At 39.6% G+C, this 25,824-nt stretch overlaps 1 protein-coding gene across 3 annotated transcripts in view; it reads left to right on the forward strand.

Annotated features, from left to right (window-relative positions):
• The first annotated feature begins 4,962 nt into the window (after positions 1 to 4,962).
• Positions 4,963 to 25,824, forward strand: part of LGR6 (leucine rich repeat containing G protein-coupled receptor 6) — a 155,895-nt gene continuing 135,033 nt past the window's right edge. For all 3 annotated transcript variants that reach the window (XM_039329384.1, XM_039329386.1, XM_039329385.1), the window contains exon 1: positions 4,963 to 5,325. In XM_039329384.1, the coding sequence (XP_039185318.1) occupies positions 5,099 to 5,325 (227 nt within the window). In that variant the 5' untranslated portion in view covers positions 4,963 to 5,098. The remainder of the gene's footprint in view (positions 5,326 to 25,824) is intronic.

Genomic DNA, 25,824 nt, shown 5'->3' on the forward strand with positions numbered 1-25,824 from the left:
CTTCTGCAGGATTCATAAAACAGGAAGGAAAAGACACTAGTGCTTTCCCCCAGTAGTGTCTGAGACACATAAAACTCAGAGCACCCAGCCAAGCCACAAGAATACCAAAGCATTTATGACAAGTGCCCAAGAAAAAAAGTAGGAGTCAGAAATATCTAGAGGAGGAGGAGGAGGAGGAGGAGGAGGAGGAGGCAGCATAGCTTATGCTTAGGAGGAACATCCAAAATGTTCATGACTTGGGCATAATCAAAGAAGATAGCTGAAAACAGCAGGTCTCAAAAAGAACATTACCGATACTTAAATTCCTGAGTGGGATCACAATTCAAACATATTGGCAAGCATTTGTACAGACCATCAAGGTATTTCCCTCTTTTCACCTAAGAGAGTTGTGCATGAAAAAAAGATGGAACTTTGGTTGCACTCTCATGGGGACCATCTTGACTTGTTTGACTGTATGTGGAGACCCCTCCTAACATCACTGGCAGCCTTTCTTTATATCAGCATGGAACCAAAACAATGGTGTGAAGGGAAGATGCAATTCTCCCAAATTCTCTAAATTGCACAAGGGAAGAAGAAAACAAGAAGTTATACTTATAAAAACCTCACTGTGGCTAGTTAACTGATGTCTCAGGAGAAAAAGGCATGGAGGTGCTCAGGAAGAAGATTAAATGTTTCAGCAACAAAGAGGTTAAAGCTTTGAAATCGGTAAAAGATCAGAACATAGTCAATGAACAGGCTATAGTGAGTATCTCACCATGAATACTGTTAGTGAGTTGTGACAAGGAAGATGGGATGGGCTTTTTTTTCTCCCTACTAAGGAGAGAGTCATGGAGAGCAGCAGGTCTGAAGTAAACCCCAGATAGAGCCCAAGTGGACAGAGATATCTATTCCCTTTTCTCTTGCCTTTCTGATACCCGCTTCCTTTCTTAAGATGGAAGAACTGAGAGCTTTTATTGTATGCAGCATTTAAATTTCTCTGTACTCACTTCTAGAGTTGCAAGTTGCTTACATATGTCCTCTTGTGAATTGGGTTCACAGTCTAGGGGCGCTCTTACATGCAGCTTGATCAATATACTTTTGTGATACAAAGCACCAACTGAATTCTATACGCAAGTTGTAGCCCTCCTGGACAGTTCACAGTTGTAAGAACTCAGGTAACACCCTACCACATTGTATAAGTAGCTTCCATTAAAGGCCACTTGGAAAGCACGGTTCAAAATATAATGATTAGATTGCTTAGCTCAAGAATATAGGGCATGTCTTTCCAGTTTCACAGCAGGCACACGAAATCCTACAGTCTTCATTTTCATAAAGAAAACAGGACTGTTTTCAAAGGGAAATGTCTAGCCTTTAAATACTTCTTTGTCAGCCTTGACATAGTCACCATTTGTATTCCAATAGTCCACTTTCAGCCATATTCACTGTAATCTTAATTGCTCAATGAATACTTCCTTCCCAAATAGCTTTGTTAATTTCTCCATCTGATTTCCTTTATTTAAGGTTGCAAATTTTCCTACTTTGAGCCCATGCAAAGTTAATCAGTGCATTTCTAAAGTTTTCATGGTACTTTGATTTTCTTTTTCCATCCCATTAAATTAAGAAAGGATTTAGCCCATTCCATATTTTATAATGTAAAGTAAGGAATATTACTTGCTTTCAATAATTATATCTATAGCAAACTTAAAGGAGATTTGAAATGCTACTTCCTAGTTCTGTTTGCTTTAGCATTCATCCATGTCTGTGCATGCTTTATTGCCTATTGTGATTTGATATATTCTTTTTGAAAGCCATTATGAGAAACATATTGGTTGGAAACAAAGGTAGTCTAGATACATTGTATGAATGGCTAATTCTTCTACAGACTATGATTATGCTTATAGGGAGCCTGTGGCTGGCAATTTACAGGGAACCATAATAAAAAAAATGTGGAAAAACCTATCTGTAACTGGATTCAACCTTTGTGCTAAGGCATAATGTGGCCTTTTGGGGGGGGAGGGGCAACCATTGCAGTATTGCTCCAAAGTTGAATGAATCACTTTTTAAGTGACTGTCCAACAATGTAGGGCACATTTTCTATACTCTATCCTTTTTTTTTTCCCACAGAAAATACATACTGCAATGGTTGTCCCCCCCCAAAAAAAATTGATTGCAGATAAGTTTTCCACACTTTTTATTACGGTTCCCTGTAAATTGCCAGTCATAGGCTCACTATACGCGTATTAGCTTTTGCACATCTCAAGGAACAATTAGCTATGGTATCTTGATGTAGTCATGGAAATCCAAGTAGCAAAATTATTATAAAAGCTACTAAGTATGCTTGACCTAGCTCAAATGAACAGAGGACTCCTACTAATGCAGGTTTCTCCAACATGGCATCTCCAGGCTATCTGGAGGTTGCCAGGCTGGGGAAGGATGTTCTGGAGCTAAAAACTACTGTAAAATGATAACAATATTTTGAAGGAAGCATTAGAGTACTAACTCTCAGCTTCCAGTTAGTAGAAATAAACTTTTTCACTGAGCTTGTATTAATTACAATAATTGATTTTATTGTAATTTTATTTTATTAGGATTTTAATTTTATTAATGCTATTTTTATTTTAATGGATATATTTTACTGGGGTAAACTACTTTAATTGTCAGGTTAATAAGCAGGGTCTGAGAGCTACAGGATTTGACCTTCTACAAGTAGAATAAATGAATAAATACATCCAAGGAACAAATGACACCCTAGGCTTTTTTCAGCACTGTTTTGTCTGCTGTCACTATCTTTATGCTCATGCATGAGAATAAAATCAATTTAAGTGGGGAATCTGGTTGGTAACAGATTCTGTATCTAAAACTATGAGAATTCTATCTAAATAATAGTTGGCTAAGTAAATAAGTTTGATTCTGTTGGAATCTCCTTTGGAGAATTTGTCCAAAAGTTCAGATAATGTTCTAGCCAAATTCCTTTATTTCACTTTTCCTTAATCTGACATTTATTCTGGAGAAAACCAGTCTATGTGGTTGCTAATTGACTTGATGGCATAATCTTCATAATCTGCATTCTTCAGGCATCAGCCAGTAGGGGTTCATGATTGCAGATATGCAATGGATCAGGTGTTACTCCTGCCCAGATTTCTGTCTTGAGTGAGAGGAATTGCAGTTTTGCAGCACCAATGCAAATGTGACTTCCCAGTAACAGGTACAGACAACCACATTGCCTGCAAAAAGACCAGTGACTATAAGGACAAGGCTCTTTGATGGTCTTACTTGAGCAGACTAAAGGTGCCTGTCTAGAAAACAACAAGCAAGAGCAAGAGTGAGCCACTTCTGAGTCAGTCCAGCAAATCCTTCACTCTTGCAAAATCCAGACATTATAATAGCCCTACCTAAGGCCTAGTAACTTGCACATGTGAAGGCACAAAGGCAAAACTAATTCAAACATCTCTGGGGGCCTGTATAAAGCACTGCACATTTGTGGTAGGGATAAGCATGTGCATTGGATTGAATCTATTTACATGCTTTACTACTAGAAAGAAATAGTATTAGTGAGAACAGGCTGCACAGGTTCAAATGCCCCTTCCAGTTCAATGATTATACAGTTCTGTGATATTAAACAAGCTTAAATCTGGGTAAGCAAAGTTGCAGGTGTTTATTTGAGCAACAACTCAATATATGAAGAAAAAAGACTACCAAGAATAAAAAAAGTGAAGCATTGGAAGTAGCTTCTGTGAAATGCATTGAAATAAATCTCTTGGCTGGGTGCCTTTGTTACTTTGCTGACTGAACTTTTCCAGCCATTGTGTGTTTATGTTTTTCTTTCTATTTAAAGAGGCTGCATTAATTTTTGTCACCTAATCTGAATCTCTGTATATGTCTCTTTAAGTCTTATTATGCTTTTAAATCAAATTTTCCAGGCACACCTGTCACTGGATTGTCTCTTCCCTGGAGGAAGAGCCTAAATGGTCTAAAAATTAACTGTCTAGGAATCTTTACATTAAATTGCCCCAATAAAATTAGGATTGATTCAATGGGTCAATGGAACAATATATGGCTCATCATAGGGGAATTTTTGACAGTTTCCACCAAAAATCTGAATGGAAAAATTCTCTAACAATCATGTAAAAATGTAATTCATCCTTAATGGTAACAAAAACATAGTTACTGCAGAAGTCCAGGGGAAAGACTTCTCTGGGGATTTAATGGGAGTGTAGAGAGCCAAGAAGACTGCAAAACATTGAACAGAGGATTGCACATACAAATAGGACATTCACCCATAACCCATGGCAACCTCATTAAAGAAATGCATGAACACCCCATTTTAGCCATGGAATAAGCCTGCTGTTCTCCACAGTTTCATTTTTTTGAATGAGAACAGTTAAGAAGAAAAGGAGTAATAAGAGAAATTCTGACCCAGCACTGTAGCAGTCTACATTTACTTGAAGTTAACAGAGTCCTGGGTGTGCAAAGGAAAGTTCCTTCTGGAACAGCACATGCTTTTACAAACTATCATTCTCTCTGAGGTGACAAACACCACCTCTGTAGAGTAGTAGACCGGAGGAAAAGGGCATGGGACCAAAAGTCCTTGTAACAGAATGGGCCTAGCCCTAGGACAATGCTAGACAGGGATGTCCAAAACGTCTTGAGGTGCTTAGAACGGACGCTATACTTTCCTCAGAAAGAGCCATTCATTCATTCATTCATTCATTCATTCAACCTCTCTCTCCCCCGCCCCCCCCCTTATCTTTCATTTTCTCTCTCTCTCTCCCTCTCTCTCTCTCTTCCCGTCTTTTCATAAGACTCGGTGCAAATCAATTGCTGCGCTCCTGGCAGGTCTCCGCTCTTCTCTTGGAATGAGATGCCTGCGCCAGGGAGGCAGAGGGATCGAGGCGCCCGGACTCCTAACTCCTCCCCGCGAGTCTTTACCTCCCAGCCCAGCCCAGCCCAGCCCAGCCCGTGTGAAACCCAATAACCGCGACCATCCAGCCATGCCTCCCCTTCCCGGCAGCGCCGAGGAAGACGAGCACAGGCGCTTCGGAAGGTGCAGCCGGCCGTAGCAGCAGGAGCCTTCCGGCGCACCGTTCGGGCAGAGGGAGACGGCCCAGCGGCGCCCAGCATGCTGGCAGCGGGAGGTCCGCTCGCCGCCCGGCTGGACAGCCTCTTGCCTTATTGGCTCGTCCTGTCGCTCTCCGGCACTCTGGCATCGGCGCAGCCGCCGGGGGTCGCGGTCCTCTGCCCGCCGCTCTGCCACTGCGAGGAGGACGGCATCGCGCTCTCCGCCGACTGCTCCGAACTAGCGCTCTCCTCCGTGCCCGGCGGCCTCAGCCCCTTAACTGCCTACCTGTAAGCACCGACCTGTCAGGCGCTTTGCTTTGCTTCGCTTCTCCCGGGGTGGGGAGGGGGAGGCGGGTGGAGGGGCAGAGCTGCCTGCTTGCCGCGAGATCCGAGGGCGACTCTAACTGTAACCCCCCCTCCCCTCTCTCTCTCTCTCTCTCTCTCTCCTTGTGGTCCTCAGCAAACCCTGTTTATACTGTGATGTTCTGCTTGCGTTACTACTTGATTGCTACGGATCAGCGGGAACAGAGCTTGTTTGCAGAGCAGATTCTGGTTGTTTAAGAGTATATTTATCTTGAGTAATTAGGGCAAACGGCGACGGAGATCCCATCTCTCTCCCATAGTTCTCAAAGCAAGGGACTGCGATCACTGGGGGGTTTGCAAACTCGGGGAGATTCAACATCCAGCTTGAACCCCGGGGCTTGGAAACTGAAGGGGTCCGGAACAAGCTCTTCTGGTCCGGGGTATAGAAGAACCGTTTGATGTTTCGCTTCCACTCGTCCTAGCCGTGTCTGTTCTGTTCTTTGGAAAGTTATTTGCTCGTCTATCTGTAGCTGAACGAGTATGTAGCAAAACTGGGCAATACTGCATGCTTCGTGGCTGTTTTCTCCAAGCGGCGCTTTCGCTTTGAAATCAGACAGTGACCCGCTTATGAAAGAGATTTTGCAGATTTTTAGTTTAGCTAAACTTCCCTGCACTGAAGAAAGGAATGAAAGAATTTGGCTTTGTTTTGAGAAATCATACAAAGAGACAATGAAAAAAAAAAAATTGGGAAAGGCTGTCCGGAAGTCTGTGGAAAAGGTTTTGTGGGATACCTGACAAAGAGAGTTCGTGTCTGTTTCTTCACACTGTGTCAATGTTTTTTTCAAATTTGGCAACTTTAAGATGTGCAGTCTTCAACTTCCCAGAATTTCCCAGTCAGCATTCTGAGAGTTGGTCCATACACCTAAAAATTTGCCAAGTTTTAAAAACACTGCACTAAATAATCTGTTATTGTAAGCAGCACTGCCTAAAGGTCAGGGCAAAGAGTTGGTGGGAGCCTTGCCTTTGGGTCTCGCTGCATTTCTGACTTTGTGGGAGAACACTCACACCTGGTGTCTCCTGCCAAGCCAGTTTTTCTCCTTTAAGAGGAACATACGGCCATTTCAAGGAGAAAACTAGATTCTGTTAAAACTCAGGAAGTAATGCAATTGTCTTATCTCCCAGACTTTGGCTTTCTGATTGCTATTTGAATGTGTTTCTTCTTTACACCAAGCTGGGAAAAAAGACACACTTCAGAGGAAAAGATTTCTAGATAATTGAGGATTTGATCTACAGTACAAGATATCTAACTTGGTAAGCTATACGTAGCCAAGACATTTGCTCCAGTGCCCAAAGTTCTGTATACAGAGGCCTTCTGCAAAAAACTGAATCAGTGAAAATCTTTGGCTCCAGCAATGAAGCCTTGTGGGGGATTGAAAGAATAGAATTGATAAAGTCAAAGTAAGTTCTTATACTAGTCAACCTAGTGCAGGGGTAGGCAACCTCGGCTCTTTTATGACTCGTGGACTTCAACTCCCAGAATTCCTGAGCCAGATCCATACGCAATCTTATTAAATAATTGAGGTCAGCCCTGTGCTCCAAAATATTCTTTCCTATATATAATACCTTCTGTGACTGGGAGACTCTTCCCTTTAAAATGCATCTTTTCTAGTCCATGACATTATATTTGCACAGTACATGTGAACAACTGATTTCTATTGAACATACTTTGGAATCCAACAAAGTGATATAAGGATGGTCTAATTTGGATCTCATCATAGCAGCATTACATGGTACTACTCAAGGCTTTTTTTTTCTCATAGAATACCCAGAACGAAGTTCCGGCACCTTTTTTGGATGGAACCTTGTAGGGTAGGCAAAGTGGGTTGTATGACGTGTGTGAGTTCTGGCACTTTTTTTAAAAAAACAACAAAAGCACTGGTACTACTGTTGAAAATACTCTTAAGGGATCCAGTCCACACTGTAACTCATTCAAATCTGCTTGGTCTTCAAGGCCTTGCAGAAAATCTTTTCCTTCAGTTTGCCCAAGACCAGCCCTAGAGACAGAGGTTTCCTGATCAGGCTCTTGATTACTTATAGAAGTAATTTACTGACAGAAAACTCTGCTTACACGTTTGTGTAATTACTTTACAAATCTTTGAGCTACAGCAGCAGCAGCAGCAGCAGCAGCAACAACAACAACAACAACAACTGTTGATGGTGCTTCCCCTTTCCCTGTACAGCCTGGTTTGACTTTGTATGACTGAAAGCTATGCTGCAGATCAGCACCCCTTTTAAGGCCAGCGACAAATGCTCTATTTGTTTGGTGCTGAACTAGCCGTGGGTTTGACACAGCAAGCTTAGCCACAAGGTCAACACAACCAGTCTCTCATCTCAAAGCTGGAATGCATACTGTACCTACGAACTCTGTGAGGAAGGCTCCATCTTTCAAGCATGAGAACAAGAATATGAAAGGAGCATCAAAGGTCCTTTTCCACTGTAGCTATGAATTTAGAATTATGCTACGTTAGGAAGAAAGGTGAATGTGTATTTAATATCTTGTTAGGAAAAAGTCTTTGAGAAACTTTGAAGTAGAGAAATAGTGAAGAAAAAGCTTAAATACCTTCCTCTCTTTGAAATTCCGTCTTGACACATCTTTGCTTTTGTGGTTTGTTAACATGTGCATTCTTGCACTTATTAATATATCCTGGAAAATTTGATCCTTAGTAGTCATAGTTCTATTGAGATTGCCAGATAACATATGATAAACTTCTACAATCAGGAGCTTTTCAGGGATTTTTGACTACAACTCCCATCTTTGGCATAGCTGACTGAAAATCAAGCCCTACTCCAAAAAAAGCAGCAGATTCAAGGAATCTACTGAAAAGCTTATTCTGGCTATGGAAGCTCAAAGATCATGTCTGGGTGTTAAAAGTACAATGTCTTGGGCAGGAGGAATTTTTGTTCCAACTAGAAAGCTCTGAATTTAGGGCATCTGCAAATATTAATTGCTTTCATTTGATCTATCACTTTTCATGAGCAAGCTTAGTGTAAATCTAAAAGTCTAATATAAATACATACAAGAATTGTAGCCTAGATCTGATAGTTAAAAAAAAATCTGGACAAACCACTTGTAAATGTTTGCCAAGAAAATGATATTGACTTCTCTATATAGTTACCTAGAAGTCTAGTTAAACTCAAAGGAGTGTTTAATCTTCTAAGAACATCCCTCTAGAAGACAATAATACAGTTTCAGCATGCGGTGGCGCCATTGACAGTTCTTTATGGGAATCAACCTTATACTGTAAAATAGTCTCCAAAATGCATCCATAAATAAAGAGTTGCTCCAACTTTTTAATTTCTGAATAACAATTTCTTTAAAACTTTTCCTTTGCACTTTACAGAAGCATCAGGCTTCCTGCAAATTCTCTAAAAGGCAAATGGACTCTATCCTGCAAATGAATTGTACTCAGAAGATATTTAATATAGAATAGTAAGAATAACTAGATCTCTCACATCAGTGCTTAGAAATCTTTTGATTGTGGTTGCATTCACACTCATATTTAACTTAACCAGAGTTTATTCAGATTGATTTTCTGACTTGCAAAACACATTGAACCATGCATTAGCAATATAAATTGGATTCACACAACACACTAGGCAAAATCTGGTTTTGCAAACTACACCTGAAAATATTTTTGTGCAAAGTAGATAGGGTATTTCTATCTAAAAGTAAATTAATGAGTTTAGTTACACTAGTTTTATTTCCAGGATTAAAACTCTCCCAGTGTGGATATAATAAAGCAGTATCTTTATTATCTGTTGGAACTGTAGCTCAAGAGAAGAGGAATCCTTTAGAAGTTGATAGTTACTTTTTAAATAGATTTATGTACAATCACTGAGTATTTTATTCTGTCATGGCTGATTTTAGCCCAGTCGAGCTACCCACCCACTTTAAATTATAATTTTTTTTCAATAGTCACATGGTCATGAGACAAAGGTGGTAATATAATTGTAAATCAACATATTCATCTAAGGACAGGTTCATAGCATCTTTCATGCCTCCAGCTTACTTTTTATATAGTATTAGCAACAACAATTAGCACTTATACCACTTCATAGTGCTTTACCGACCTCTCTAAGCGGTTTACAGAGTCAGCACATTGCCCCCAACAACCAGAATCCTCATTTTACCAACCTCGGAAGGATGGAAGGCTGAGTCAACCTTGAACCAGTGAGAATCAAACTGCTGAACAGCAGTCAGCAGAAGTAACCTGCAGTACTGCATTCTAACCACTGTGCCACCCTGGCTCTTTTAATTTACCAACATTAATTAAATCAAGGTTAATTCAAACAGGTTTGACTGCTTGGATAAAAGGCTATTAAATTTAGGATATCTTAGGAGTGTAGCTATGACTTGGGAAGTGAAAAAAAAAATATCCTTAGGAGGAAGTAGCAAACTACTCCTGAAGAGCAAGCCTGTCTTAGTGACCCTTTAATGCTCTTTTTTCTTCCTAGTTCAGCTATTCTTTGTGTTGTGTTGTAATATTGATTGTTTGTAGCAATAAATAGCAGTCACTCTAGTTATCTCAGCTTTGTTCTTTCCTCTCTGCTGCTGAACTTGTGCAAACAGAAATTCAAGTCAATAGATGTTCACCGAGTTTCCCATTCTCTTCAACATTCTTCACCCATCTTTGGAATTTCACACCCTGTGTATGAATTTGAAATTCAAGTGCCATCTTTCTCCTCTCTCTTCTAAATTTCTTACTGAATGCAAATAGGATAGCCAATGAAAAGTTGCACAATCTGGACCTTATCCCAGGCAAAAAGCTATTCCCGGTCAACTTGAGCTTAGTCTATCTTTTCATCAAATCTCTCTTTCTGGGTACTGAAGTATTTGAAATTACCAAAAAGCTACTATTTCCATTAGAATGTGGGCAAGCACTGGATAATAACTGCATTCAAAAGAAGTTGTAGAAATGTCATTGCTACATTCCAACAATTGCTTACTAATTGGATTGAGGCAGAAGTGGAAAATCTATGACATTGTAGATATTTGCTGAACTACAACTCCCAGGAGGCATGGCCAATGATTAGAGTTCCTCAATCTTAAATAGGGTCCAAATGATATTAGTGTTTAGGACAGCTACATCTGTTGTGAAATTTCCTCTGAATTTCAACTATTCTGCTTAATTCAGTCCATTCACAGATTTTTCTTGCAACATGATTCTGAATATCACTTTAGTAAAATGCTTCTTTCAACCACAACTTGAAGTTTCTGCATATACTTAAGAAGGAGCCAACTCGGTATGTCATGGAAAACACTGAATATATAATATTGAGATACAATCTTGAGTACTTTCATAGGAAGAATTTGGTGTCATTCCCACGTAGAGAAACTGGTTTCTAAATAAAGCATCAAACTGGGCATTTAGGTTACTAATAATGTTGGTGGCAAAATACACTGCCCTGAGGAGTACACTAAGGAATATACTAAAATACATGAAGCCCTAAGAAACTTCAATTATATGATTTTTGTCTGTTCAACTTCATCTTCCAAAGATCTTGTGTCTTTATTTTGCAGCATAGCAGTCCATGAACCTGCTTTCCAAATGCTGCAAAAGAGAATGGTATTTGTAGAGAGAACAAGTATTACCTATATTAGTTATGTACTAATCCTGATGGATTTTACAGTCTGAAATCCAAATTAATCATTCTTGTTCATTTTACATTCAAATTTAGAACAGAGAGATTAAGAAAAGATTCTCTAGCAAGGGAGATTCTAATTCCCAGTTCAAAAATGTCAAAGTAACAAAGGATCTATTCTCAGTCACATTCTGCTTCAAACCAGATAGCAGAATATATACGGTAAACTGAGGATGTACTTGTGGCATTTGGTCCTAAACCATTTATTAAAACCAGCAGCACAAATACACAAATGGATCAGAACTAGTGAAGGTGCTGTAAAGCTATTAATATAGGTGCTACTAATATACCAGCAAATCTACTAATATACCAGTTCCCATAGATACACATTTTCTATATTGTCTATACCCTTTGGGGTCTCTTCAAACAATCCCTTGGACAAGAAGTAAGATATAAATCTTCGCTTTATTTTTGTTGGTTGGTGTTTATTGAATTTATATGACTGCCTATCTCACAAAAAGCAATTCTGAGTGACATACTATAATAAGTTAAGTCAATATATAAGGACAATCATTATTAAAAAATATAAAACAGCCACAGAGGGATTCTGGACAGCATACAATTAAATACCAACAAATACAACATTAACCACAGTCATAGACCAATCTTAGAATTTCACCAGTCCCTTGAGATCCCTGGATCTGGTGGCATAGTCTTGAGGACTTCATGAATACTAACAAGGATGGAACTAACCTCACTTCAGAAGGCAGGGTGAGAAGAACATTTCATAAGGCAGGCACCATAGTACAGAAGACTCATCTTCTGGAACCCCCCATTTTGGACTCTGCAGTATGCCTTCTCTATCATACCTTATGGGACAGGCAGCTATATCTGGGGAGAAGCAGTCTCTCAGATAATCCAATTCCATGCCATGAACGGGTCTAAAGCACCTTGAATTGAACCTGGAAGCAAAACGCTTATGGAGCAGCAATATAATCTGTGCCACTTTATAACTAGCTGCCTGGTTGCTGCATCCTGCATCAGTTGAAGCTTACAGGTACTCTTCAAGAGCAGGCTAGGATCCCTAATGAAAAAATGAAGAAATTCCATTCTATATTCACACCCTGAAGAATGAAGATCAAGTAGGATTGCTAAAATTATTGGGTTGTTAAGTGTAATACTTGTATAGGCAGGAGTATATGAATGAAGTAACCTGGCCCTACAACCCCATGATTAATATTTAGAAAGATTTAAGACAACAATAGACTTCCAAGCCATCATATGAAGGAAAACCATATGATAATACAATGGAATTAAGCCTAATAATGTTAAAACTGGCAATTAAATGTCTTATGGAAATATTGAAAAAGTAAAACATGAGATAAGTCATTCCAGATGCCATATTGCATTTTGTCTCTGGCAGCTGAGGAAGTTGAAAAGCCAATTGATTGGTTTGTTTATAGCAAAATATTGCCATAATAACACAGCAGTGTAATGTTACATGCACATGTTTGTAAGGACATGGAAATGTCATTGTGGTTGTGTGTGTGCATTCATGTATTCAGTCTTTTTCGACCTTGGTGCTCTCCAAGTGCATGGATTTCAGTTTCCACAATTGTTAGCCCTGGCCATGCTGACCAGAGGGGTCTGAGAATTGGCATGTCTGTATTAGAGAAGAGTGTTGTATATTCTAATCCTACACCCATAAGTTTTAAATGCCAGGGAGCCGTGAAGATCTACAATTTCTCTAGTAGCTACAGTGGTGGGATTCAGCCAGTTCGCACCACTTTGGCTGAACTGGTAGCTAATTTTTTGTTGACCAGGCCCAGAATGGACTTCCGGATGTGGCATCCATACAGAGAACCAGTTGTTCACATATTTGAATCCCACCACTGAGTAGCTATGCTTTGACAATAAAGTGAGCAAGCTTTGAAACACAATTAACATGTACAGTACCAATAAAGGAGAATATTTGTAGCCCGAGGTTGAAATGAGGGGCCCCCAGTGCTCTCTGAGCTTGGTTGTTTTCTTGCAGTTGTTTCATTACCCAAACTAGGTAACATCATTAGTTCTAGTCAGTCACTAGCATTGATGATGTTACCTAGTTTGGGTAATGAAACATCTGCAAGAAAACAACCAAGCTCAGAGAGCACCGAGAGCCCCTCACAATAAACTTGAGGTGCCTTCCCCATCCTAATAGGCTCAAGTTATATTGGCTCTTCAATGTTTGGTAGGGTGTTGGAGAAATCTGGTATTTTTGATCTCAACTCATCTGGAGAACCCATTTGGAGGGAAAACTGAATGTTTGCCAAGGAACAGCTGCAAGAGGGAATGAACTGCATATAATCAGAAGCAGCAGAATCTAATAATGAGCACAAGATCATGTTGTTTGAATGCACTTTATTTTGGTATTCTTTTGTATTTCTATAGTGTAGGCTTACATCCAGATTCACACACCATTCTAAACCATAAAGAGGATGGCTTGTTATGGCTTAGTATGTCCTATGAATACTGTCAACTATCCAGCCAAATTATTTAGTCAACAAATTATAATTAAGGCACAATTTCTGCATAAAAAGTCACTGCTAGTCACTTTTCCTCCTCAAAACACTTGATTCCATTTTCATTCATTCTCAGTTTGATAGCTACTATCCACATTTTTGGAGTTGTCACCATAAAGATTACCTGCACTCCTGCAAACTTCAGTTCTCTCTCAGCCTCCTACTTTGTATAGATGATACCATCTGAACTATATAAAGACTGCCTCTCCTGCCTAAATATCAAAAAGTAGAAATACTAATATACTATTAGAACAATTATTATTAATTATTAGGACTATTATTAATTATATGGCATAATTCTGGTATAATATAATTAATATTAATTCTATTCCAACAGAATCATTGTAGGGATTATAACAAGATAAGCAAAGCAATTTAATCATTCAGAATTGCTATTGAAGAACCAACTAAAATTATAAATCAAAATTAATTAAGCAGCTAAATTTACTGCAGAAACTAGCCTTTTCAGGGATCTTAACCACTTATGATGCTATTGATAAAAGCCATAATGTCAGCAAGATGAACAGTTTTTAATTTTTCTCATCAGGAAGTTTCCAATTTAGGGAAATTCATCTGATCCCTGCAAATGAAGCACTGGACCAGGGGTCTTCAAACTTGGCCCTTTTATGACTTGTGGACTTCAATTCCCAGAATTCCTCAGCCAGCATGCCTGGCTGTGGAATTCTGGGAGTTGAAGTCCACAAGTCATAAAAGGACCAAGTTTGAAGACCCCTGCACTGGACTATCCCTTCTGATACAAAGACGAGGAAACTATATTTCCAGCTATCCTTGTTAGCATAATCAATAATGGGGCATTCTGGGAGCTGTAGCTTCTGAGATATCTCTATAAGATCAGCACATTATAATGGTTTTGATGAAAAACACAAAGATGGATAAGCAACCTTGAGCAACACAAAAGGACTCTGCTGCTCTCTTTGCACCAAAGCAATATTTCCAGGGAATTCAAGAAAGAATGATGGAATAGCAAAAGAGAAATAAGCCATGCCTCCCTGACTCCTGCCTGTCTCATCCCTCCTCCTCCCGGAGAAGCAATTTATAAATCTGCCAGGGCAGTGCAAGAATTGAGTTCATACCTTTAAATCTATATGTTAGGAGATCTAACTAGTGATTACGGTAATTTAGGACTTGCTTTGAACAGCCTTCTTTAAAAAAAAATCTGGCAGGGCTGAGATTGCCAAAGGGTGAATGAGGACAGTGTAGGGCAGCCATGTCATATGTTTCAATTTCTTTTTTGCTGCACCTGCTGAGATTCAGGAAGGAAGCAAAGAGAATGGTGAGAGCTTCTTATTTCCAAACAAGTTTAAGTTTAGAAATGGTTTTTGTAGCTTCTCTTTCAGTTCATTTTATTCCTTTTCAGATGATTGGCAAGCAATAATGAACACTGAAACAAAAATAAATTTTATTTTATTAAGGGTGGACAGTAATTTGTAAGCAGAAATCTAGTATCAGACAAGAACAGTACTGAGCAGCTCCACCCAATCTGGCAATGTGCTTTGAGGATACTTCCTCTTCTTCAAACTGTGTTGGGTTACCACTTCCAATATCTCCAAACAGTATGATCCATACTGGTTAGGAACTGCAAAGGATTGCAGTTCAACCCTCTAGTCCATATTTTAGAAAGGCTGTTATCTTAGGGAAAGATGCAAGTGGTAGGAGCCAGTGAATAAATACGATTTACAAGTTGTAGCCAAGAGTAAAAATGTATATATGATGGCAGCATGATCCATGTAGCACACAGATGGTGCTCAGCAAAAGGAAGGGACAGGGAACAATTGAGAAACAATGGGTGGGACAGGAGTGTCAAATTCTTCTTTGCCTTTAGTTTCCCTCCTGAATGCCTCTTCATATTTGTTTTTCTTCCAATATGATTTACATCCAGTCTTGGAGTCTGGCCAAGGATTGGGTGGTACATACCAAAATAGTCTCAGCTTCATACGCCATGCAGCTTAAAAACAATTTGTGACTAACAAGGGCAGGCTGAAGATAAATACAACAAAGGGATATAAAGGGAGCAAGAACGGTCCTAGAAACTACCTATCTTATGGCGCCAATGCCTCAAGTAGTTGCCCCTGTTGGAAGAATAACAACTGAAGTAGAAGGGTATGTATAAAGTAGGGAAAACTTTATAAGGAGGCTACCATCCTTGACAGCGAATGAGCATCATCATGGTTGCAAAATCCTCTAAGTCAATGTTTCTCCGCCTCAGTATCTTTAAGATTCAAGGACTTCAACTCCCAGAATTCTGGGAGCACTGAAACACTGATCTAGGTTGCAAATATTCCAAGGGTATTTTGAATGGCATGATTTTGATTCAATGGCAGAAGAAGAATCAGCAGAAAAATAAGACGGGATGTCATCAGGGTTTTTCTTTTTAATTTTTCTTTAACTTAACAATCAAAACTTCAAAGCTAAAGATTACACATTTTTAAAAAACAGGAAAAGTCATAAAAGCAAACAAGTGTGCTTTCTTTTTTTAGGTTCCTTCTCTCCCCCATTTGAGGAAAATAAAAATGTATTTATTTAAATTTGGAAAAGATTCCCCATAGTTGGTGTAGCTTCTTTTCAAAGCACTCACTTGCATAATCCAAATATAATTCCTAAACAACCACCCTGAAAAGTAATTTAATAATCTGGGTCTATTGTGAAATTAACTATTACAAATGAAGTGAAACTCAGACTCAAAGACAGATTCATAAAGCTCTTAAAGTCATCTCTGTAGTTCTAAGGGTACTGCAACTGAAAACTATGAATTATTAGCCTGTTTGACATGGAACAGGAGCCATTTTAGAATGGCATTATAAGCTTTTTCTGCAGAGCATTCCCAGAAAGATTTAAAGTTACACACAAAACTGTCTTGCTTGCCTTTCCTCCTACCTCCTTCCAAGTACTGTGTGGAGGGTGGCAGTGTAGCATAGATTTGAAGGGAGAAGCTTCCCCCCCCCCCGTAAAAGGACCTCCTTTTTCCAGGGGGGGGGAGGGAGGGAGTCAGCCACACCTGTATTTGTGGGAGCCATTCCTGGAAACTCTTGGCTCCCAGCAGCCGGAGGTCTCACTACAAAGGCACCCCAGGGAGACAAAATAGTTTCCAACCGAAAACGTCCCCCCAGGGCAGCAATTAATAACATTCCCCATGTTCAAAGGGAAGGTGAGGCCCAGGCACGGCAGCATCTTGTTGGGACCCGGCCTGCTGCAAACAAGAGAACCACAAGTGAGAGGAAATGCCTTCTCTTGAGGAGGATGGGTGAGGGACTGGGAGATGGGAGCTGCAGAGAATATGCCACAATTTCTGCCCCTGGGGCACTGCAGGATCATCTGCCCAAGGGGGTTATGAAGGACTTTAATTGGGGCACCTCTGCCTATGCTAAAGAGGAAAGCTCTAGTGGATGGCCTTGGGACATACGATATTCAGGCGCCTCACTGGTCCTTATCTTTAAAAGGTCTGTACAAAGACAATAAAATTATATCTTTATTTTGGGGGTCAAGCAGTAAACACATACCTGTATTAGGAGGGCATGAATGTGGGTTGATCAGAACTTTTCTTCAAGCTTAGAGATGAAAAAAAAGGAAGAATGGGGAGAGAAAAATGAAGAGGCCAGGATATCCTTGGCAAAATGCTTAATATTGCAGGCTTATTTTGCTTATGAAGACTGCTGTGCTGTCTCATATCTGATTCCCAAATAAACTGCACTGAATCCAGAAGAATTTACTTCAGATTTGATAGAAGTGTACGCAAATGCTAATCATATCTCTCAATTAAATATTACTTATTACCAACTGGAGCTTCATGACAAGTTGCTTTCCCCTTTAACTGTGTGTAGCTGAGTAGATTGGGGTGGACTTTTTTTTTTCTTTCTGTAATATAAAACCTTGGGGAGTGTTTTAGTTCTATTCAAAGCTTCATTGTGATTTTTGGTTGATTATCTCTCTGTGTGTTGTTATGAAAGAAACATTTAGCATCTGGCCAAAGAATCAAACCTTTAGTTTCAAAGCTTTGTGTTTGTGAAGGGACTTTAGGTAGAGGATTAAAACGAGTAACAAATATGCCTTGAAGAAAAATAATGAAGAGTTGTGCCCAGTTCTGTGCACAACTGACAAGATTATTTGACAAGGAAATAATCTCTTGCTAAATTCAAAGAGGCTTACTTTCCATTAAGGCTTCTTGTGCTGACCATTCCCATTCTGAAAATTAAACAATACTGATTTTTATGACAGAAGGGGATATAGGAAGGTGGGCACAGAAACAACAAACAGAATACTGGAATCAGAACTACCCACCTTTACAGGATTAATGGCAGATAGTGATATGCTAACAGGGAGGCAAGAAATCTATTCTAATCAATCAAGGGCTTTTGATTGACAGCAGCATTCAGGGTTACTCAGAAAAATAGAGGCAGGGTAGGGATCAGGTCAATATAACTGAAACAGTGACATGCTCTTTTAATATAAGTGTCTTTCAAGAAATATTTCATATCTCTAACCGTTATAAAAAAGTAGATGTGGCTAAGTTAACTTTCTGGAGATCTGGTCATCATGGATGATCTTTGACCAAGCTAAATACCAGATTTTTCACCCTTGTTTCCTCCCATATATTCCTTTCATTTTATTTGGCCAATCAGGCAGCGGCATCCATAGCGAACTGTGATGACTCCAAAGTTCCTAAGTGCAATGACATTAGCTAAATGCCAAGTAACCTATTTGCATAAGTGTACATATACACGCAAAGATGTCAGTCATAATTTTGGCCCTTTACCCATCATATAAAGTTATTCCCACCATCCTGAAATTTGTATGGTGCCCAGCCTGATGTTAATTAAACCAGCCTTTAACTGAAACAGTGCCATGGTTCTTTTCCTAGGTCTTGGCCTGGAGAGGTGATGGGGTCATTTGAGTTGTTTGGTTTATGAGGTGGTAAACAATCATTAAGAGCTGTTTCTATGAATTAAACTGATGGTTCAGATACTACTCTGCCTGCTTGTCTTTAGAACTCTCATTGTCTTTCCAAGTGGATCGTATGGTTTGTCCCAAGTTTATTTACTGAAAATACACTGACAATTCTGTGAAAGCAGTTCTGGACCCCTGGGATCCCATAACATTATCAATATTCTGGAACAGAATTGATTTATTTCCAACTCTTCCATGATTATTGTTTAATGTTTGACATTTTGAGTTTGGGCCTCTCTGGTTTTCCCATTGGCAGGAACACTTGTTTCACCCCATTTCTGGCTCCTGAACTTGAGGGGGCTATTACTGTTTCTATCCACTTCTCCTTAGATCTGGTTGGCTTAGAACATACTGCATTTCCATCACAATTGTTAGATGGAGTCAATTCATACAATTATCTGGATCTTCTTCACAGAAGATAAAAGCTAATAAACTTTTGCCAGTTTCATCCCTTCTCACTCTATCTGGGTTCTTGTGCATCCAGGAAGAGTTTCAAGGATTGGCAAATAGTCAGAAAAGTTTGGATCCACACCAGCTTTGTTCCCCAGCTTCAGATCCTACGACAATAAACCATGACTAAAGCTATTGTGAAAAGATCCTAGTTGCAAAAAAGCTCAACATGCTCCCACCATATAGAGTATCTGCTGTCGGAAGACAATTAAATCGAATTACCTCTACTATTTACAAGTACTTCAAACAAAAAGGTGCTTTGGGATGGGTGTGACATGCATTGCATACTCCAGACTCTGGGTACCTCCTTAAAGTAGCTGTGCCTTTTTCTAGGCTCCCATAGCAGTTATGCAATCCCAGGAAAATAGACTTTTGAATTAAGGAGGTATTAACACTGTCCAAAACATTTCTTGCACCATGTTGGAACTTAACCACACATTTTCCTAGGATCATGTAGTTATTGAGCAAACTCAGGAAAAGATGCCAATTATTAAAGGAGGCACTGTGCACATCCATGCTGATCCAAGGTAATTTTGGAGAGTTGGATCTGAAGTGCCCCAAAGTGAAGCCCCCCCCCAAAAATATCAATTTTAATTGGGTCTTCAATGCTAAATGAGAGGGTTTTTTAAAAAATGAATAAATAAAACTTTGCGGACTTCTATCTCCAAAACTATTGTTTATTTTAAATAGTAAAATGGAGAGATATTGTATGAACAAGAACAAAAACAAAAGAAATATTAATTAGTACTGTAAATAAATGAATGAATTATAATGTAAGTTATAGGAAAGGAGAGAGGATTCAAGGTTGGGATATATTTTTCCCATCCACTAATCAAGTGTTCTGTTCAGCTGTAAAATGTTGAAGGTTAACACTCAGCATCAGCTTTTGGTTTTATAAAGAGAATCTAATACCAAAGTGGCAAGGTAGTGTATTAAATTAGTTAAGCTTAGCAGCCAATGTGAACATTCCTGGACCAAAGTATTTTCAGTTGTCTAAGAATAACGAAGAAAATATTACAAGTAAATAAATATCTGTATTTTATCTATTTTTGTGTAGATCAGAGCTGCTAAACTTTTCCTGGGCCACACTTTGTAATTGAATATGATGGAAGTAATGGACAAAACCTACACTGACTTTCCATTTGATTTAATTAAAAATAGGTGATATGGTATTTTTTTAAAATCATGTTAAAATGCAATTTGGCAAAATTTTGCAGATTTTGGGGACAATAACCAAGGCCTTTAAAGGTCTAGTGTAGTTTTGGAGCCTGGGACTGTGAAATTCTGATATAAATGGCTGAGTTCTCCTCAAACAGTTTCACTATATTAGAAATTGATCATTGGAACAGGGTGCTACAGATCAAGCCAAGTAGAGTGGAACTAAGAATAATACTGTATACTTAATTCTCAGAGGAAATAGAGTAGACGAAATATAGCAGACTATTCTCTACAAGGTTTCTGTAACTTCCCAATTTGTATTTGCCAGTTCTCATTTTCCAACCTTAGGTGGATTCAGGATATTGCAGCTGACATCCCAATTTGTGTCACTGATCATATCCTTCTCTCAATCCAGAATCCGGGCATCCTGAGAACTGAGAAGATGATAATTAATGTTGGCTTTCTTTCCTGATAATCAACAGGGCATGTGGCACTACAAAGACCTTGCCACTCAGTCTAAATGAATTTCCCTTCATCTTATTCTGCATTCATATCCTATTAGTCCTGGAAGACTTAAGTTAAAACAGGCACCGGGCATGGCTCTCACCCAATTATGACAGCATCAGTGTTGATTGAGTCAGACTCTGTAAGCATTGCAAAACCTTGGAGGAACCAAGCTCAAATTTCACCCAAGTGCCCACACTGGACTGTCCTTCCTGTAGTGATTTGGAATGAAGTTTTTCTTTCATTTTCTGTGGCACAATGTCTGAAACCTAGATGACATTTTTATGTCTCTTTACAATAAGCTTCGAAGTCCTGCAAAAGCTACATGATTCCATGGCCAGTGACCTTGTGGAATTTTGGGTTCCAGATCTGTGGCTTACCAGCAGAGCTGAGAATGAAAGTATAGAAAGTCAGTTTGCTTAGATCTGATTGTGCTGGCAAACAGATCAGGACTAGATCTTCTCCCTTTGTTCCTAAATAATTTGGATATGCACTGTTGAAGTCTGCCATACTCTTACTGTAGACGTGGTTCTCTAATCATAGATACAGAATCCTTCCATACAATTTTCTTATATAATTAAATTATGGGTACAGAATCAAATATTTAACTGATGTAATATTCATTGCTTCAACCCAGAGAATCCTGGAAACTATGTACTCTACGCTAAAAATCTCAAGTAAAAAAACCCTCAAGCATCCTTACTAGGAGTCATTTCCTATGATTGACAGTTATAGTTTATTCCAAACAGGTACTTAATCGATTTGCTGGATTATTGCTGAATGTAGAAAAATACATGGACATTCCACAATGATTTTTTAGAACAGGTCAAATACTGTAGAGAAAAGGTATGATATTCTGGCAAAGACTGGCCTAAAAGAAGTGGGACAAATTAGTATCATAAGCCTTCCTGGTCTGATACTATTGCAATTATATTTTAGATTATTCCTACCTATTAGTTTCTTTTAAGCATTTTCCCCATTACATGACTAACATTGTGTGAGAAAGTGCAATGGCACACTGCTCCCTCTCCATGTCCCCTTGTATGTTTTGCATGCCCTTGTATGTACAGTAAGGCAAACAGCTGAAGCAGAGAAACTGCTGTATTTATGAAGGTCCTCTGGTGATTTTTGAGTTAGCAGAATGTTTTGGAGGGACACAATGGGTTCTTTCTGTAGATTAGGAACCTCTGAATCAGGGAGTGTTCTATGAATGAAGACTCCTTGTTTGAATCTTCATTACACAGGGATCAAATTCATTCATTCATTCATTCATTCATTCATTCATTCATTCATTTATTATTGTCCACACCCCAATTTTATGGCGATTAACAATGGCAAGAGATGGGGTTGCAGGAGATGGGATTGAGACTTTCTAGTCTGCTACGTGTGTGATTTTTAATCAGATGGATAAATAAAGCCCACGGTAGACCTTAGACATAGCAGGCTTTAGACCAGGGGTCTTCAAACTCGGCAACTTTAAGACTTGTGGACTTCAACTCCCAGAATTCCTCAGCCAGCCTTTGAGTTGAAGTCCACAAGTCTTAAAGTTGCTGAGTTTGAAGACCCCTACTTTAGACATTCTGTCTCTTTCAATAGTAATTGTCATATTATGACATGCATATTTCATTCCACTCTCTGTAGCAGTGGTTCTCAACCTTTTTAATGCCGCGACCCCAACCGGTCGTAAGTCAAGGACTACCCAACCGGACATAAGTCGAGGACTTTCCCTGCCCGGGAGCGCCATGCATGCATGGTGCCGCCCCTGCGCCGGCCGAGGTGTAGCTGGCAAGTGGCAGAGATGGCGCAGGCCGACCACCGGCTGGCCACCAGCTGGCCCAGCCCAAGGGAGGTAAGGCACCCGCCGGGCCTCACGCGCACCAGCAACCCTCCCTGTACTCACTGGCCTCTCACCTCCCACCCCTGGCCCTCTTTTACTTACATTTTTAGTAGTTGCTCAGCAGGGAGGGATGAAAACTTCCAGACAGCTCGCCTTCGCTGCAGACAACTTGCAGCACCGTTTGCAGAATGGGACTTTTGGCGGGCTCAGCAGGGCAGAGACAGCCTGGACAATTCCTATTGGCTTTTGAAAGCCAATAGAATTAGACTCTATTCAAGAGAGTCTATTCTATTGGCTTTCAAAAGCCAATAGAATAAAAGGGAGTAGCACAGCTAAGGAAAAGGGGGAAAAAATGGCGGACTGCATTGTTTGGCGACCCCCGTGAAATGGTCGTTCGACCCCAAATGGGGTCCCAACCCACAGGTTGAGAACCACTGCTCTGTAGTTTTTTATTGACCGTTAAGTTATTAGTTATGACTAGACTTTACTGGATTAACATACTGAAATATTGTAGCAAGCTCCATTTTCACAATCCACTGGACAGAATAATACTTGACATCATATCACATCAAGTACTTCAGGGACTAGACACTTGCAGTTCATTTTCTTTCACTCATTGCTTAACCTGGAACTGGTGATGGAGCAAATACCTGAGAAGGATAGATAGTTTTCATCCTTCCTGCAAACTGTGCAGACCATCTGCCTCCTTTCAGTCTCACAAAATGAGGTGAGTGTGAGGTAGTAAAGGTTCTCATCACACTTCAGGGCTAAGTAAACATTTGGACCTGAGTCATCCTTGTCAGAGTCCCAATATTTTACACTACAGTCATTCTCCTATAACTTCTGGCCTAAAGGTAAGCCTCATGCTGTGTACTTGCAGACTAAATGCAATCAGTTTGTTTACTTTTACTAATGTGCTGCCAAGAACATTGCCATCTGTCTGTTGCTGTTCTTAATGGCTCCAGAGACATCCCTGACCTAGAATGGAAACTGAAAGCTTGAAAGGGTTCCATTTCAGAATCTTTTGGAGAATTTTGCCTTCCAAATATTCTTCTGAAAAGAAAATTGCTCCAATTTAAAGCTTCGTGTGTAAAAAAAAAAACCAACCTCAGTAAAGCTACTATTTTTTTTGATAATATCCCACTTCATTTCATTATATTGCTGAAAAATGAAGTATGTCATGTGCAATGGTAGATTAAATTACTTTTCCTTCCCCTCCTAAGATTTAACAAACAAGATAGAGACAGGGAGACAATGTCAACTGAAACCACCCTAAAGTCTAAACATTGTTTCTGCAAAGGTAAGCACACTTTCTCAGAAATCAGAACCTAGTGCACTGTGTTCAATGGGACTTATTCCTAGCAAGGCTTTTAAGCTGTATAGCTCCACATGTGGCTCTGGAAGTTACTACAATCGGTATAATAATGATTGTAAAAGGTCAGCCTCTAGTAACTTGTTCAGTACTCACCAGATGTTTTAAACATCATTTATACTGAGGATCATTGCTCACATATATTACAGATTATAGACTACTTCGGCTTTTTAAATGCTCTTTACTGTTGACCATTTTCAGTAGTTCTCAGTATTGTTGTTGTTGTTAGTTGCAAAGTCGTGTCCGATCCATCGCGACCCCATGGACAATGTTCCTCCAGGTCTTCCTGTCCTCTACCATCTTCTGGAGTCCATTTAAGCTCACTCCTACTGCTTCACTGACTCCATCCAACAATCTCATTCTCTGTCGTCCCCTTCTTCTATTGCCCTCAATCTTTCCCAGCATTAGGCTCTTCTGCAGTGAGTCCTTTGTTCATGTATATTACCTGTGGGTTAGCTACTAGTAAAATAAAGTAGTTATAAAATTTCAATAAAGTTGATAGACATAAATTAATAGGGAAATGTTACCTTTAGAATATAATTGGACACAAATTGTTTTGAGTAAGCTTATGTGAAGGAGGAAATAGAACATGAGACATAGTAAAAGTTCAATAAGTTTTGGCTAGGAGGGCCTTTGCACAGCTTTGTCTTGTGTGCCAGTTGTGCCCATCTCTGGATTGGCAGGCCCTATGTATAGTCATTCCTGTCCTAGTCACCTCCAGATTGGATTATTATAATGCACACTACATAGGGCTGCCCTTGAAGAGTATCCACATTTCAGCTGGTATGCAGGGGAGTAGGCAGTTTAATGCATTCGTAGAACAGCATATATATGATATTAGCTCCACGAGCTGAGCTGATTGTCAGTTTGCTTCTAGGTCCAATTCAAAGTGGTGGTTTTAATTCTTGGAGCCCTTCATGGCATGGGACCACTTTTATCTGAGGAACCACCTCTCCCCAGTTACATCAGCCTGCTCCATTAGATCTGGCACTGAAGACATTCTGTGGGTACCATAAACTACAAACCTGCATTTGGCAGGTGCCAGGAGATGTGCCTTCTCTGCTTTGGTGTTATGGAACACCCTTCTTCCCAAATTAAGATTATCAATAGCACTTAGACTTATGTACCGCTTCATAATGCTTTACAGCACTCTCTGAGCAGTTTACAAATGTCAGTATATTGCCGCTAACAATCTAGATCCGGGGTGTCAAACTGCCAGCCCACAGGGCAGATGTGTCATGGTGAAACTGCGCCCACCCCATTGCCAGCAATGGAAAAAAAAGTCGTGATATGTCGTGACACGTCACATGATGTTGCAAGTTTGACACCCTTGATCTAGATCCTTATTTTACTGACCTCAGAAGGATGGAAGTTGAGTCAATCTTGAACTGGTCAGGATCAAACTCCTGGCTGTGGGAAGAATTAGTCTTCAATACTACATTCTAACCACTGTGCCACCTAAGCTCCATCTTTTTTTGATATTTAGAAGTCCCTCAAGACTATCAGGTTGGGGGGTTCCAGGAAATTGGAAACATTCTAGATTGGCTCCATTGCTAAAGTGGCCATATTTGCCCTCTCTTTGCCTAGGATTATTTGTTTTGAAAAAATATCTTTTAATGTGGATTTTTATAATTTTATATGTTGTTTTGATTTTTTTATGTTTTATTCAATTGTTATACACTGCTTAGAGTCGCTTTTTGTGAGATAGGCCGCTACACAAATTTGATAAATAAATTAACCCATTTGATTATATCCCTGAAAGTTGTGGTACATACATTTTTGCAAGTAATAGCCCACTTTATTAAACATATACTTTTGATAGGGCTACCAAATCTGAACTATAAAATTCTGTGTGATCTGTAGATGGTTGCAAAAACATGCATCATTATTGCCAACTAGTGGTCATCCAGCTTCTTGCCCTGATCTGATAGTTCTACTCTTGAGAAAAGAGCTTTACATGTTACTGTAGTCAAGAGAGTGAACACATATGCAATGGA

Source organism: Crotalus tigris, unplaced genomic scaffold (assembly GCF_016545835.1).
Source record: "Crotalus tigris isolate CLP2741 ecotype Arizona unplaced genomic scaffold, ASM1654583v1 scf7180000024396.1518868, whole genome shotgun sequence".
NCBI lineage: Eukaryota > Metazoa > Chordata > Lepidosauria > Squamata > Viperidae > Crotalus > Crotalus tigris.